The 15,932-nt window shown below is 38.6% G+C and overlaps 1 protein-coding gene across 3 annotated transcripts in view; it reads right to left on the bottom strand.

The window, feature by feature from the left end:
• DIS3L2 (DIS3 like 3'-5' exoribonuclease 2) overlaps window positions 1-15,932 on the bottom strand; it is a 311,663-nt gene that overhangs the window by 193,473 nt on the left and 102,258 nt on the right. For all 3 annotated transcript variants that reach the window (XM_080933037.1, XM_080933039.1, XM_080933038.1), the window contains one exon: window positions 13,070-13,298. In XM_080933037.1, coding sequence (XP_080789163.1) covers window positions 13,070-13,298 — 229 coding nt within the window. The remainder of the gene's footprint in view (window positions 1-13,069; window positions 13,299-15,932) is intronic.

Genomic DNA, 15,932 nt, shown 5'->3' with positions numbered 1-15,932 from the left:
TACATCCTGATACAGAGATTAGGACTATCAACTGGAATATAAATTAGGTAATAATAGATCACCTGGTGGAAATACATGGGCAGAAACTGGTAAAAAGAAAGCCTTAATATATTAAAATAAACATGTGAATGAAAAATAAGTTAATGCCCAATCAGTAAGAGATTAAAAAACTTCCAAGACTATCCATTTCTCTGAACTGTATTAATTTGAAAATTAGTAAGAGGTTAGAGAAGGGAGCAACAAAAATGGTGGGATGAAACCATTTTCCTCTTTGGGCTGAACATGCACAAATATCCTCAGGTTCCTAAGTCCTAGAGTCTCTATGGGGCTCCAACCTGAATCCTTCATAGGGTCATCTTAGATGAGGCTTTGCAGTGATTCCAATTCCCAGGAGTTGGCTGCATTAATTCAACACCCTACTGCTTTGCTCTGAACACTCTCTGCTCCAAATCTTTCCTTTGCCCAAGAGAAATGACTTTTAAATTCCTCTCTACTAAAGCTTTAATTGGCTTTTAGCCTCATAGGTCCCCAAAGACCTAAAATGCAGACGTACACACTCTTGTGCTTTCACCTCTGTCTGTCTCTAATGCACCCATTCTGCATCCTTCTCAACAGATGAAAGATTCCTCCAAGTGTAAGTTGGCTTTCACCTCAGCTTTTCTTAAAGGACCAGTTATCTCACTGTACTGTGTCAACATTGCAGTACCACAAATGTCTTCACTAAAACTAGACTTTCATTTCTTTGTCTGCCTTCTAAAGGCTAGTTAGTACACTAACAGGACACGTAATGAAAAAGGATGGAAGCTATCTTAGAGAGTTACACAGGGATTGACCCCCGAGCATGGGAAGCTAAACCAAATGAATTATACCACATTTGGAGTTTGTAGGCCATAGATACCAAATGATATATGTCTGTTACAAACCTTTGAAAGTATATTGAATTCACCCTATAGAACATCTTACATAGGCATAATGAAGACTAGATCACTGCTGGTTGAAGGGAAAGAAATTAAGTGCTGCTTCCCTAAAGGCCAGCCCTCTTTTCAATTCATTTGTTATGACCTAGAAATAGCGGGACCACAAAATGATTATTAAAGGGGTACAGAAGCCAGCTAGTTTAAACTGAAATGAATTAGTTTTTATAGATTATATCATATCTAAGATCCATCAAACTCCCAGGAAACAGAACTAACCATTCAAGACCAGCTAATGTTTTAAGCTGGTATTGTTTATGTCTTTGATGGACAAACTACTTTTCCTTAATAAAGTAACAGGCTGTTAGTTGTGCAAATGAGGGCAATGTGAACAACCATTGCAGCCAGCTTACAGACATGTGGTTAAGTCACTGATTTGCTACCAATTCTCAAATGTCTAGATTTATAGAATGGATGCTGTGTAGCTGCTGAGAAAGAAAGGAGTCTCAAGCATTACACAGGAGAGGACATGTTTGGTCCTTCAGTTTCACTCAACACAAGGAAGGCATCTTTTGTAGAACAATATACAAAACAGAACTGTTCTAGGAGCTGCAATTGACTTAAAGATGTACAAAAGCAGTCACATGAAGAAAATAAAAAGCCCAAGCCAGCCACAAAAGGTATGATCACACATTTGTTGGAAGAAATAAGTAAGGGCTTATAAAGATTATCTGTGGTAACCAGGCTTTCGGTAACCCAAATCATGTCCACCTTGTTGTTTCATGTTCTTATATAATTCCAACCCTCTCAAGCATAGGCAGGGCCTATGATTTGTTTCTAAGCAACAGAATAAAGCAAAGATAATGGGATGCCACTTCCATGATTGAGTTACATATGACTGTACCTTCCATCTTGCTATCTTACTCAGTGTCATGAAGCCAGCTACAAACAAGAAGGACCTGTACAGGAAGCAGCCAAATGCAACCTTCAGCATACAAACAGCAAAAGCTGAGGTTCTCTGCTCTAAAACTGCTAGGAACTAACTCTATTAAATTCCAAGGACACTTAAAGCAGATTTTTTCTTAGAGCCTGATGACCCAACATCTTGACCTCTTGTGAAGAGCCCGGAAGCAAAGGACCTGGATGAGTCAAGTTCTGACTCCTAACTCCTAGAACCGAGATAACAGATGCATTGTGTTAAGCCTCCAAGCCTGTGGTGATTTATTGCATGGTGATAGAAAACAAATACACTTCTAAAGTGATAGCTGGGATTGTGAGGAAAGGAATCATCTTCACAGGAGAAGATAGGACTGGGTAGCTTTCACAGCCGGCGAGGAAACAGAAACAGGGGGATAAATGAGCAGGGTGTGTTTGGGCTCAGGCACACAGGCAGGCAAAGCACTAGACAGGAGGCCCTGGTGAGGAAGAGCCACCAGCGACCAAGAAAGCCCATCGATGATTCTGTGTGCAGTCTGAGAGCCTCTGTGGGAGAGTCATGTGACACTCCTTAGCTCAGGAGACACTAGGCTTAAAAATGTAGTCTGGAAAATCCCACAATGGAAGGCAATGCTTTATTCTTTTAAAAGAGTTTTTCCTCCCAATACCTCACTTGATTTATGTGAGAACCCATGAAGTGGTCAAGGTGTTTATTACAAAGTATTTTTATGAATAGGGAAAATGGCAAACATGCTTCTTCAGTTCTTCTTATCCTGCACAGTGTTGACACATTTTGTTAGAAACCATTTTGCTGCTAGAGAAGTCAACAGCTAGCCAGACAGACTTGGATCCTGACCCTACTGCACAGTAGGGCTGAGTAGCACTCATATCAGAAATTAAAAGGGCAATAAATAGGGCAAGGTGAGCTGCAGAGAGCAGAGTGGAACAGCTTAAAGGCCGAAGAGAAATTAGAGTCAGATCTAGGGGTTGGCCAGGTTGGAGCCAGTAGTTGAAGTATAGGACAAACTTCACTATGAGGCTGTGCTTTCCTTCAGGGGACTAGAGAGTAGTTACTTGGGGTAAAAGAGGGGCAATATGTTCAGATGTTAGCACTATGAAATATTATTGTTTTAACATTATCTGAAAGCCATAAACAGTGTTCAACTAAATACAATCTGCCCTTACTGATGGGCCTTTCACAGCCAAAAACACTGAGCCTAGTTGTTATCTAAGAGAACAAACTGGAATCCTTACTAGCATTTTGAAAATCTCCACAAGTCACAAACATCATTACACCAAGTCCATTAGTCAGGCAGATTCCCCTTGGCATGTTTCTGCATGACTTGAAAGCCATCTCCAAAAGTTCTCAAAGGAGAATGGGAATTATTTAGAGTGATCCAAGGGTAACTGAATGCCAACAAGATGGACCTGTAGGCACATAGAGTTCAGCGCAGTAGCAATGAATGAATGATCCTAACTAAGCTTTCACAATGAATATATGCTAATAAGAAAACTACTATGATTTTTTTTAATTAAAAAGGAAGGGAGATTAAAAAAACAAAGTACAAAAGAGGTTTTACTGCTCAAGTGAACAAATGTGGCACAGGCTGTCCAAGAGAGGAAAAGGAAGGAAATACTTGAAAGAGTTTTCCCTAAGGCTATAACTCTGACTTCACAGACAAGCAGCCTCTGGAGCACAGGAAGAGGCAAGCAGAAATGCGCTTCACAGCTGATTCACACATTTCTGGACCTGTTCAATGAATCCTAAAATGAACTTTTTCATTACCCTATTATAAATTAAGAGTTGAATACAAAAGAGCAACCTTCCCTGAAGAATGGCAGGTTTTTAAAAATGAGAATTAGTCTTCTTCAATGAAAATAATCTTCAACCACTTGACATTCGCTAAAGGAAAGTCAGGCACGCCCCCATTTCCCCAAAACATTCATCACTGCTTCTACAAACGTTTCTCCTAGGTCTTGTACAAAGCTCTCTGTTGCTGTGTTCACCTTGCCCCTGATTTTTCTGCATCCACTAGTTAGTTTGTTTTGCTTTAACAGATCAATGATTCCTCCAAGTGAATCCATCTATTTGACAAGCTTGCTGATTTCCCACAGCTTTATTAACAGTACACAGATGTATAATCTCACCATTCCTCCTGCGGGACTACTTTCTGGGTATCACAGAGTGACCTCTAGGAGACTCAAGTTTAACAGTTAGAGCCCAAGTTCACAGTCCTTCTTATTCTTAGTTTTCTTTTCACTTAAGACTAAGAGCACACAACAGTTACTTGGCTTGAGTCCCCTCTGCCTGTCTCACACCTGAGCCGCCACTATTGATCCTAGTTCTGAGTATGTCAACATCCGTTCTGCATTCAGTAAGGTCATGGTGCACGGTTGGTCTGAATGACACTGTCCTCACTCCTCCCCTCTTTCTTACAATCCATCCCCTTTCCATAAGCTACTCTAGGTGACTCTTTCCGACTGAACTCTCTTAGCAGCCATAGGTAACTGCAAACCTCGGGGCACTCTCTTTTCTAGCCTTCTCTCCAGACTTTCCATTATGCATCTTATACTGGTCCCACTGAAGTTACTACTCATCTACCTCTATGACCCTGTTCATACTCAGAGTATTTTTCACCTTCTCCCATCCAGAAAATCATATTTATCCTTCAAAGCCCAGGGTATACATTATCTTCTACAGGCTCTCTCCTCCTCTTACCTATTTTACCTTGTCTCTTCTCTGAATAGTTTCCTTTTCTATACATGACACTGTCTGTAGTTACCAGCAGTCTCTGCTTTTTAGTACCTTTGTTTTTGCCTCTGACTCTACAAGGTATTACAGCTTCAGGACCTGCAATCCATGGAGAAAGTATCTAATGGCAGTGAGACCATTATCCAACTGTATCTACTACTTAAGCAGAAGCATGTCCAGTGCTCCTGTCTATTCTCAATGGCAAGTGCTTGTCAAGAACAAACATCTAGATTTCACTTTGTATTCAGCCTGGCTCCTTAACAACAAGCATAAAGTTTATTGTGTGCAAATACCGTATGGGCTGCAAACAAGTATAATGCCCATGAACAAATAACCCTGGAACCAGAGAAGAAAAGAAACTGCCAAGTTTACATGGCAGGCAAGTAGAGTAGAACTCGTACCTAGTTTACACCACCCTTTATAGCACAGCCCTCTCCCTCATTCATTGGAATGCCCATCAGAGGGACAACAGCTGTAGGAAATCAAGAAGTCTGTCAGTATCTTTGCCTCTACTTGGTTACTCATAGTTGAAAGGACAGAAAATCCAACTCAAACTGGCTTACCTAACAAAGGTGACTCATTCATTTGTGTAACTGGAAGTCCATATGTAGGGATGACTTCAGGGTCAGTTGATCCAAGGCTCATTAATGGCTGTGAGGGCCCAGACATTTTTGGTTCTTCACTCTTCTATCCACAATACTTAGTAAGTCATAGGACAGCTGCCAATAGTAATTAGGGATAAATGTTTCCTTGTTCATATCCATAAGGAAACAACTTTTGTCCCAGAATTCTGAGTAAGGTTCACCTTGATTAGACTGTCTGGGCCACTGATCTTTGGAAAGAGGCAAAAGTATAAAGCTACACTATCCAATAAAGAAGTCACTACCCACATGTAGATATTTAAAATGAACACAATTTAATTTTCAGTTTCTCAACCACACCAGCCCTATCTCAAGTGTTTAATAGCCTCTGTAGTTATAGTACTAGGCATTCAGGCTAGATTTCCATTGCTGCATTAAGTCCTACTAGCATAAGGCAAGTAAGTATGCTGAGAAACTTATGTAAAACAAATAATGTTCATTTTCTGATACTGGATGAAAATGCAGTTTGCGTTTGGTAAAGTCACTTATCTGAGTCTCAATAATCTCATCTGTAAAATAAAAGAATGTATTAAGTTAGCTGTGTCTAGGTAGAAGGTTTCAGCTGGAATTTTTTTTAAATTAACTTTTGTCTAGAATCTCACATCTTGAGTATTTTGATAACATATTTTGATAACAATAATTCCATCTATAATTAATTTCATATCCCTCTCCCTTTAAATCAAAGCATGTCACTGCTCACAAGAGCTTCTGATGGGTGAGAAAGTCAGATACTCTGGAGGGCTGCAGTCAGCTGGGACACAGGTTTTGCCTTGCAGTTTTACCAAACGCAAACTGCATTTTCATCCAGTATCAGAAAATGTTAGGAACGTGATGTGCCTAAGAACTACTGACACAGGCATAGAGCATTGCATGCTGGGTAGAACACAGGCACAACATATTCCTATTGTGGGTGGGTCCGGAGCCATGTGTTTCTATTCTTTTTGGTTAATTACTATTGTGCATTTTTATTTATACTCTCTTTCCTCTCTCTGTCTCTGGTGTGTGTGTGTGTGTGTGTGTGTGTACATCCATAAATGGATAGGCCATAGTCTGATAGTCTGCATGTAGAGGTCAAAAGACAGCTTGTAGAAGTTGATTCTCTCATTCCACCAGGTGGGTCCCAGAGATCTGACATGTTTGGTAGCAAGTGCCTTCACCAAAGAGCTATCTCACTGGTGAGCCTATGAGTTCTAAGGCAACATAATGTATGTGCTACCCCAGATATGACATCCAATCTATTTGCTGTCATGACCATGAGCTGGTATGATCCTGGAGGGGGGGGAGGGAAAGGGGAAGGAGCAGCGGGAGGGGAGGAGATCTGTAGGTAAATGAGGAGAAAAGAGTGGGAGGAGGAGGGCTGAAGCCTAGTGAGCATAGGAGGGAGAGAAGGAGAAAGGAAAGGGTTCTTCCTGTCTCATTGCCAAGGAGCTCAGGATTATAAAATAAATAATCTAGGGAGCCAAGAAAGAAACTAAAAGGACACAGCAAACAAGAAGCCACAGAGCACCACATTGAGAAGAATGTGAGAAGAGCCCAAAGGAGGGAGCTGCCATGGAAGGTTTCAGTTTATTCGGAGGAATGCCCACTGGGAGCAGAACAGCTATGGGGAAAACAAGAAGCTTGTTAGTACCTTTGTCTCTGCTTGGTTGCTCCTGACTGAGAATGTTAGGAACACACAACTGACATTCTAGAGAACTGGTAACCCCTGCCTGCAGGCAATGGTAGGAACAATGTTTGTGACAAACTGTTTAGTTTTAAATTTTCAGTTATAATAATGTGTAGTAAAAGTGCTAGCAAAACTGCCGACAAGCATACCTACTCCCAAGAGGAGCACAGACAGAACAAATTCTATCCAATCAATTACTTGTAATGCTAGAAAAGTGTACTACCAACCAAACCTTCCAGCCTCAGGTATTCTCTGTCAAAGGGAAACTTGCAATCAGACAAGAATGATTCTTGGATTAAAAAAGAAAAAAAGAGGGAGGAAGTGGGAAGGATGGACAGCATGCTCTAATGATATATCAATAAGAGACCTGCGTATGGCCGAACATTGCTACCATCATTATCTTTCCACAAATTTTATGTGAATAAACAAATGGCAAAGGAAAGTGGCACAGCTATAATGTTTTTTAGAGACTGAGCAGTACTCATGGAAGACCCAAAGCCATTCATGTTTATGACTCATCACAGTCTAGCTGATTGAATCCCTCCCAATACTGAAACTGTACCTACACAAAGACCTCCGTCCAGTTCCCTCACTACAGAACAAGTGGGAGACCCATACCTTGATCATCTCTCTCTCTCTCAGTCCATTGCTCTGCCCTAGGCTACTGCCAGCTGAATGCCTATGTGACAATTCAGAAATAGATCCTTGAACATAATTTCCAGAAGACGAAGATTAAAGAGTAAAAGTAGGAGCCAAAGTTTATAAATTATAACAGGAGAAATGTTACACAGTAATAATTTTGGTTATTTACATAAGCAAAGAGTTATTAGACAGGTTAGAAGGTCTAGGGGTGTAACTCAGTGGTAGAGCATTTGTCTAAAACAAACTGCAACAGGAGAGTTTTTGCCAAAATATTTTCCCAAGAATTTACCTAATCTCTTATTATTTAAGCCACTTAAAATCCCTAACAAATAATTTTACTGGTGTTTTAAATGAAGTATTGATATTTATTAGGAAATAAGATTATGATGCACTGAATAAAAATAATTACTAAAAGCCATATTCAACCAGCTGGATCTAGCAGTACAACTCTATAATTTCAACTCCTTGGGAGGCTGAGGCAGATCCTTCTGCCTCACAAGTTCAAGTCCTATAGGGGTAAGTTCAAGGCCAGCCTAGAAAATTAGTGAGACTCTGATTCAAAATACAAACAGGCTTGGAGCTAGCACTAAATGTAGAACACTACCTGCCCCCACCACTGCTCCCCCAAGCTTGAGGTTCAAGATTCAAGAGTCAGTATGAGTGAGCAAGAGAGACAGACAAAGAGAGGAAGATGGATGTTAAATTATTAAAATACAGAACTAAAGAAATGAAAACATTCAATATAGACTTAAAAATAATTTTAAAAATTGAAGAGTATTAGGAATAACAATATAGTAATACATCTGAATGGATAAATTCTCATTAAACTATACCATAATTAGCACAAGAAGAAATTCATAATTTAAAAAGATCAATTACTGTGTTTGAAAACAACAATCTCATTTTCTGCAAAAAACAGGTGCTAACAATTTTACCTAACCTTAAAAAAAAGCAATTAATTCACAGTTTATACAAGCTATTCTGGAACAAAATAGAAACTAGTAAAAATAACATTTTAGATAATTCTATGGAGCAATTCTAATCTTGACTCTAAATACTGAATAAAATGGCAAGAAATCTTGTATCTATTTTAATATGAAACAAAAACTATATACTATACAGTGCCTAAATAAATCTTATAGTATATTTCAAAAACAATAACACATTTGGGATTACATAATATTTATTCTCAGAATTCAAGAATGGTTCAATATCCAATCAATAATAAAACCCATCAAGAGGTAAATATTTAATAAAAGATTATATGGGGAAAAAGATGACACCTAAGAACAGGGAAAAAACTTAGAAACACATAATATGACTAATATTACAACACCAAGATTTAAAATTTTCAATTATTGGTACCATAAAACAATTTAATAGACAAATAACTAAATGTCAAAATAATAATAATAATAATAATAATAATAAGGCACCTACAGTGTCTACATGGAAAGAATTTACTATAGAAATATGGTAAGAATTTCTGAATATTATCAAAAGTAGAGAAACCCTGACACATTAATAGGCAAAGGATATAACAAAAGAATTTACAGAATTTAATTTGCACTGCAGAAATTGGGAAGCTGGGGATAGACAAATCATTTAGAGACACGGTGCTTAACTAATGTGTAAGCGTCCTGGGTTCACTCTGAAAGAGTACATAAAAGAAAGGGGTAAAAAATGTAGGTCTGGACAATCCTCCCCATTGGTAGAGACAAGATATAAAAAGGCTAAGGTATGGTCAGTGGGAGAGTCATGTTGGCTTGAATCAGGCCTTGCCTACTGAACAACTGTCCCAACGTCTCACTTTGTCCTCTATATATGTATCTCCTGAAAACTCCACAGGGAAGGCTGTGGCTCTGAAATAAGAGTGAAGGCTATCACAGGTCCTGGCCATGATCTCTCTACACATTACTGCATTACCCATCCTATCTATAAAAGCATGGAAGTAAAAATTCCCACTGTACCCTTTGTTAAAGAAATGTCTAGACAAGTTTTTACCTTTTTAAAATCAGATTTTTAAAGATTGATACAAAGTTTTAGGTAATGGGAAATTACTCAGTTTTTAATATTTATTCTAATTCCTGAAGCAAATAAAACAGTCTTTAGCTGTATTATCTATCATTATGTACAGTGGAGATCTGGATAAAAGAAGAAACGCAGATCTGAGAAAGAAAAATGATTGGCAGACAATTTGGAGAAGAGAACTGGGGTTTCAGCAACTCAACAAATCACATGAGAATAATCACGGTGGTCTGCTTCCATAAGCCAACAGAAGAAAGAAAGCAAGGTTAAGGGAATATAGACACTGAGAGCTCTGTGGACTATGAGGAGTAAGCCTATGAGTAGTAACAGAACATTTCAAATCTCAGGACAGGGAGTCAGTCTCCTCTTGGGAAAAATAGAAGCTGCCTGCCAGGAGACAGCAAAGGTGTCATTAGCCTCACACTCCAAACTTACACTCACTCACCTGATACTGGTAGTCACCACAGTCAAGAAAATGAGAAAAGGTCTCTAGAAGACCCTGCTGAGGTAGAGGATAGGAATGTACTTCACATGATCTCCTGAGTCTAAGGCCAAAACTGCTCTTACCACTGCCAGTGATGAAAAGTACAAAGCTATTCTATCACTCGGCAAGGACGTTTATCCTTTGGAACTTGCTAACCAGGCAACTTTTGCCAAAACATTTTTTTCAAAGCCACAGATGCACTTAAAAGCAGTGAAATTTAATAAAGCTGCCCCCAGCTTCTACACAATGGCAAATCTTTTTTCCCCAGTGCTAAGGATCAAATCCAGGGACTATGCATCCTGGGTAAGTGCTTCTATTACTTAGCTACACTTCCAGCCATTCTGACAGATTTCCATGCTGACAAGAAACCATACCTGTGTAGCAGTAAAAGATCAGTTTCAGAAAGACATGGAACTGGATCTTCAAGTGAGGCCAGGTCTTTGGCTCATTTATTCATACATGTAAATATGCATATATTCATATCTTCTGCCTGGGAGAAACTAGTGGGTCTGAGATATTTGACTAATGGTCTGAGGCCATTTGACTAACTCAATGAGTCCTTGCTACAAACAACTGGATTAGGGCTATGTTCTCACCTACCAGACAAGATGACACTGAAGTTTCCCAAACAAAGAGGAAGAAACATGAGCAATATATATAGCATTTGTTGTATGTAAAGAAACCAGATTTTAAAAATAATTTTGGAATACAGCATGAACTAGGATTAATAATACATTTGAAAATACAATACAAAGCAAAGAACCTTTCTAGAAATATTAGGGAAATTTTATGATGTTCTTAGGGTTATGGTTTATTTCAAAAACAACTTTCAAATCCTTAAACAATACGAAATGTACTAACATCTTAAATATAACAAGATTTTGTATTATCCTGAGCAAGAAAAGCTGGTTGAAATACCCTTTAAAATGCTCTGACTTCTTAAAAGAGCAAATTATGATTTTCCTAAATATCAAGAGAACAAGAAATGAGAAACAGCCATATGGCTTCACAAACACTATTGAGAGGCAGCTGGAGAGAGGGATCTGCACCTGACACCAAGGAAGCATTAAAGCTGCTCCCTCAGTCAAGGCTACTAGGAAACAGTGGGAAAGCTGGCAGAGCAGTGGGACAGGCACACATGAAGAGACTAGGGGAAATACAAGCTGTGGTAGAGATGGGAACGGCAGCACATGACACAGCAAGCACAGGTCTGGCTCCAGAACTTCCCATAAGGCAAAAGACAAAATCATTGACAACTTAAGTCATCAATCCCGCAACTGCTTCCATCTGCCATTTCCTCGAATTTGTGTCGGTGCCCAGGAAAAGAGGATATTAAGATCTTCTGGGCCACCAGTAGGGGATTTCCTCTACGTAGCTTTGACCAAACAAGCAACTTACTCTAAAGTGTTCTTTTCTTGATTTTTGTTCTGTAAGTACATTTTTCCTTAGTAATCTTGTTAATAAAAAAAAAATATATAGTTATTTAGAGTCTTGGTCATAACCCTCTCTTCTCTCTAAGAAGACATAATGTCTAGTATGGATGTTGTTGTATACAACATGCATGCACTCTAAGAAGAAAGACAGTATTCAACTGTTTATAAAGGAGGGAAGGAGAAACACAAGAAGAAAAAATGCCAAGAAATTGTGTCCAGATAAAGATCCAACTGCCTGATACCTAAAGAATGAAACCACTAGTTTAGCTAGGCATTTAAAAAAGAAAAAAACAAGAGTAACCTGGGTGCCCTCAGGTCAGTGTAGCTGGGAAAAGAAGGCAGACAAGAGTAACAGCAAGAACACTAGTCTGCTCATTCAAAGTAAATTTCAAGGCTGGGAAGTCACTCTGAATGAGTAATCCTTGCCACCAAAAGGACATGTGCTTTCAGAGCTGACTCTCTAGCTAAGGTCATAAGCTATGGAGAACAACAATGCTTTGGCGATCCTTCCAGAAAACAGCCCAGCCTTCGGGATGTACTGAGCTGTGCTTGCCAGACCTTACCATAGGCTGACTGCTCAGAATCCTCCTTTGGTAATCTTTTGGCATTCCTTCTAGTGTTTCATAGTGATTGGGCCAGAAATGTCCTGATAACAATGCTTATTGTCTATTCAGCCTCCCTGGTCCATGTTGCCAGGCTCAGGTCTTCTCCATATCCAAGTATATACAAAACTCAAATCTGGCTGGAACTATACCTTCCCTATTTAAAAACCCTTGGAAACCTAGATATTGCACTATTCAACTCGTAAATACCTTTTGCCCTTAAGTTTCCTAGAGTATGACCAGGTAGAGCCTTTGATATGGCAATTCATTCACGTGTTTGCAATTTCACATTTTCTATAATCACTAACCCATAGCTTATGTGCCATTCAGAAAAATAAGACTGACTTTTTTTTTTTGGTTTGAGGTCAAAATACTTCCTGAAGATAATTTACTTTCAAAATTCAAAATGATATATGCCTACCACAAATAACAAATACATTTTGAAATTATATGCTAAACTAAAAAAAGCAAAACAGAGTAAAATAATGTTTTTTGTATTTTGTTTTGTTTTGTTTTGGAAAAAAAGATTTTGAAACTTGCTTAATTCTGGCTGAAGTTATAGCTCAAGTAAAAAGGAACAGAGGTTTGGAGGGAGGAGTGGAAGAAAGAAAAGAAAGGAAGGGAGGATAATTCTGCTCTTATCAACAACAGGGTGGAATGGAATATACTGCAGCTAACAACCAATTGTAACTCAGAGCCTGTCACAAATGCTGATAGTAACTGATCAAACACGAAAGTGCCAACCACTACCCAGACAAACCCCTGGGCGGTTCTTCCTTCCCTCTCTTATAACCTGCCTAGCAATGTCTTGTTTCCTAAAGGCCCCCACAGACTCTGAAAATATACTAAGCATTCTATGAGTCTCTTACTCTTTTGCAGAGAGAAGTTCCAACTTAAAAAACAAACAAAAGCAAAAACAAAAAGTCAAATTATGTGCTGTAAGAAAATGTCAAAAGATGCCCAAGACTCACCTTTGTCAGGAGTATAGACTGACAATTTCTTAACACCATCAACCAGCCCACTGATGTTGCCATGTCTATCTTCTGAGTCGCTGTCATCAAACTGAGCCTCTATAATGACATCAGGACCACTCCAGCCTTTCGGGGACTGCTGCAGATGATGGTGTCCACAATACTCCTCAGGGATGTCAGCTTCATAAGTAGCTTCTGTCTCTTTATTGTTGTTCTCTGGTTTAACCCCCTGAATAAAGGAGAAAAAAAAAATCTCTAAAACACTGAAGGCAGCTGACAATACTAGATATTCATAACATACAACTGGAAAAAGAATAGGCCTTTATTCTCCTGATGCACAGACTACCCTAGGTAGATAAGCAAGCCAGCAATGCCAGGCTGGTATTCAAGTCTTCAAGATGCCATCTTCTCAGGACTCTGGTCTACATTTTCATCCCCTCTCCAAAAAGCCTTGAATACTTGAAGGTTCCATGCTGCTTCATGAAACTTTATCACATAGAAGCAATGAGCATGTCAGGAAAGGATAAAAGATTCCACCCATGTATGTCACAGTGTTTCCACGGATACCCCTAATAATGACTTCTAGATACAATGGTAGACTCCTTGTCACTTCCTTGAGACCAAATGAAGAAAAGTCAGAATAAAGAAAGAGACTCGGTTCTAAAGAGAAGAGAGAAGGAGTTTCAGAAATTTTAAAACATAGTGATAAGACACTGAGAAGTACAGAAAAAAACATAAGCAATGCCCCAAAAGCAACTAGCTAGCCAAACAAGTTGGAGGCGGGTGTACTGGGGGAGAATAAAAGCATCATCCAAAAGCAAATTTCCTCTTCTCTGGATAGCTACAGGAAGTTGATTCCTAAAAAGGAGGCTTCTTAGAAAAAAAAAAAAAAAAAAAAACTAAGAAAATTCAAAGAGGTATTCAAAATAGTAGATGCACAAAGCACAACACAAGAACATAGGCAACATGAAAAGGCAGGGTAACACGGCTGCTCCAAAAGACCCTAGCTCTTCAGACACTAAAATCAAAAAACACTGAAATGGATAAAGTGCTAGATGACAATTTCAAAAGTTTGCTCATGAAAACAATCAGTGAACTAAAAGTTAAATACAGATAATCTCAATCAGGACTGGAAAGGGGAGTCAGCAACCTTGAGGGAAAACTCATCAAAATGAATGAGATCATCAGCAATATGGATGAAAGGTCAACATGGAAGAAATCAGTGAAGGAACTGAGATTCTGAAAACAGACAACAACAAAAGCAAACAGAAATGCTGGAAATTAACAACTCAATGAATCAAATAAAAACAGACTAGAAACTTTCACCCGCAGACTCAGCCTAGCAGGAAAGACAATTTTGGGAAACAGAGTAAAGCTGATGGCATTTGACAGTCAAACACCAATACAGAAAAAGCAAAAGTGGCTACAATATCCAAGAACTTCAGGATACAATCCAAAGACAAAACCTAAGAATACACAGAAAAGTAGGAGGAACTGAGATAAAGCAAGTGTTGCCCCCAAAACATAAGCTATTGTGGAAAAGACAAAATAAGACGTAAGAGTTTATTAAAACGTTCTCATAAAGATATAAGGCCTTGGGGACAGAAAGTCAGCATGGCAGTTTAGAGCATGTATTGCCCTCACGAAGGACCAGAGTTTGGTTCCCAGCACCCACATGAGGCTGTAACCCAGCCTGTTAGTCTAGGAGATTTCATGCCCCTTTTAACCTGCAGAGGTATCTATGCTCATCCAGCAGGTACTCACACAAACATGCACACATGCGCGCGCATACACACACCAAACAAATACATAAATATTTTTACATTATATATAGTCTTAATTCATTATGTAGGGCCTGAAATCAAACTGGCTAAGATGCTAAAGCGTATGGGAATGGGCTGGGTTACTAGCAGCACTGACTGTATTGTTTTGAAAAGAGTGCCAAGCAAGTTCTCACTGTTTATATTTGTGAAGGGCCTACTGAGTTTAACCAGATTTCAAAATATACATTTACTTTCAGCACAGCAGATTAATAGTCTAAGTAAATCACATGAAGACTGTGCTTAATGAAAGATTCATCATACACAGGGCAGAAAAGTTAATAAATTCTTCCCACAATACTCCAATACTACGGTTTTCAATTGCTATAACTATCTCTAGATGATTAATGTCATGATGTTTATGTAGAAAATCAGAGTGAAATATTATTTAAAAATTTACAGTCATAATAACTACAAGAACATATATCTAAAGTTTTGAAAAAATGGCTTTATGAAATTATAACAGAAAAACATATCTAATGGTTAGTTTTTCTAAGCAAAATCAAGCCTTTTAACAATTATTTTAAAAATAAAAATAAACGTGGAGTGGCAGATCACACCTATATACACCAAGTATTCAGTAGACTAAGACATAGGGATTAAATTTGAAACCATTAGAAAACGAATTTTAAGCCTGTCTGTATAAAAGGGAAGTGACGTAAAAACAGGATTTTCCCATAATCTTTTCTGCAAAAGCACATGTAATTGAAGATGCATTATGCTGACATTCAATTAAAAACAAACAACTCTTCCCTTTCCCCTTTGCCTTACACATAAATCCTGTATGCCCATAACATAAATAAATTCTGTATGTCAACACATAAAAACATACCTTTTCTAAAGTAGATCATTAAAAATATTGAGTGTGGTGGCACATACCTGTAATCCCAGGACATGAAAGGCTGAGGCAGAAGAATCAGGAGTTTAAGGCTGGTCTGGGTTACATAAGACTCTAGAGCAGTGATTCTCAACCTGTAGGTTTGGGGCCCCTTTGGCAAACCTCTATCTCCAAAAATATTTACACTACAATTAATAACAGTAGC

The sequence above is a fragment of the Micromys minutus genome, assembly GCF_963924665.1.
Source record: "Micromys minutus genome assembly, chromosome: 19".
Taxonomy (NCBI): Eukaryota; Metazoa; Chordata; class Mammalia; order Rodentia; family Muridae; genus Micromys; species Micromys minutus.
Note: the sequence above shows the minus strand (reverse complement) of the source record. Positions and strands in the feature narration are given on the sequence as shown.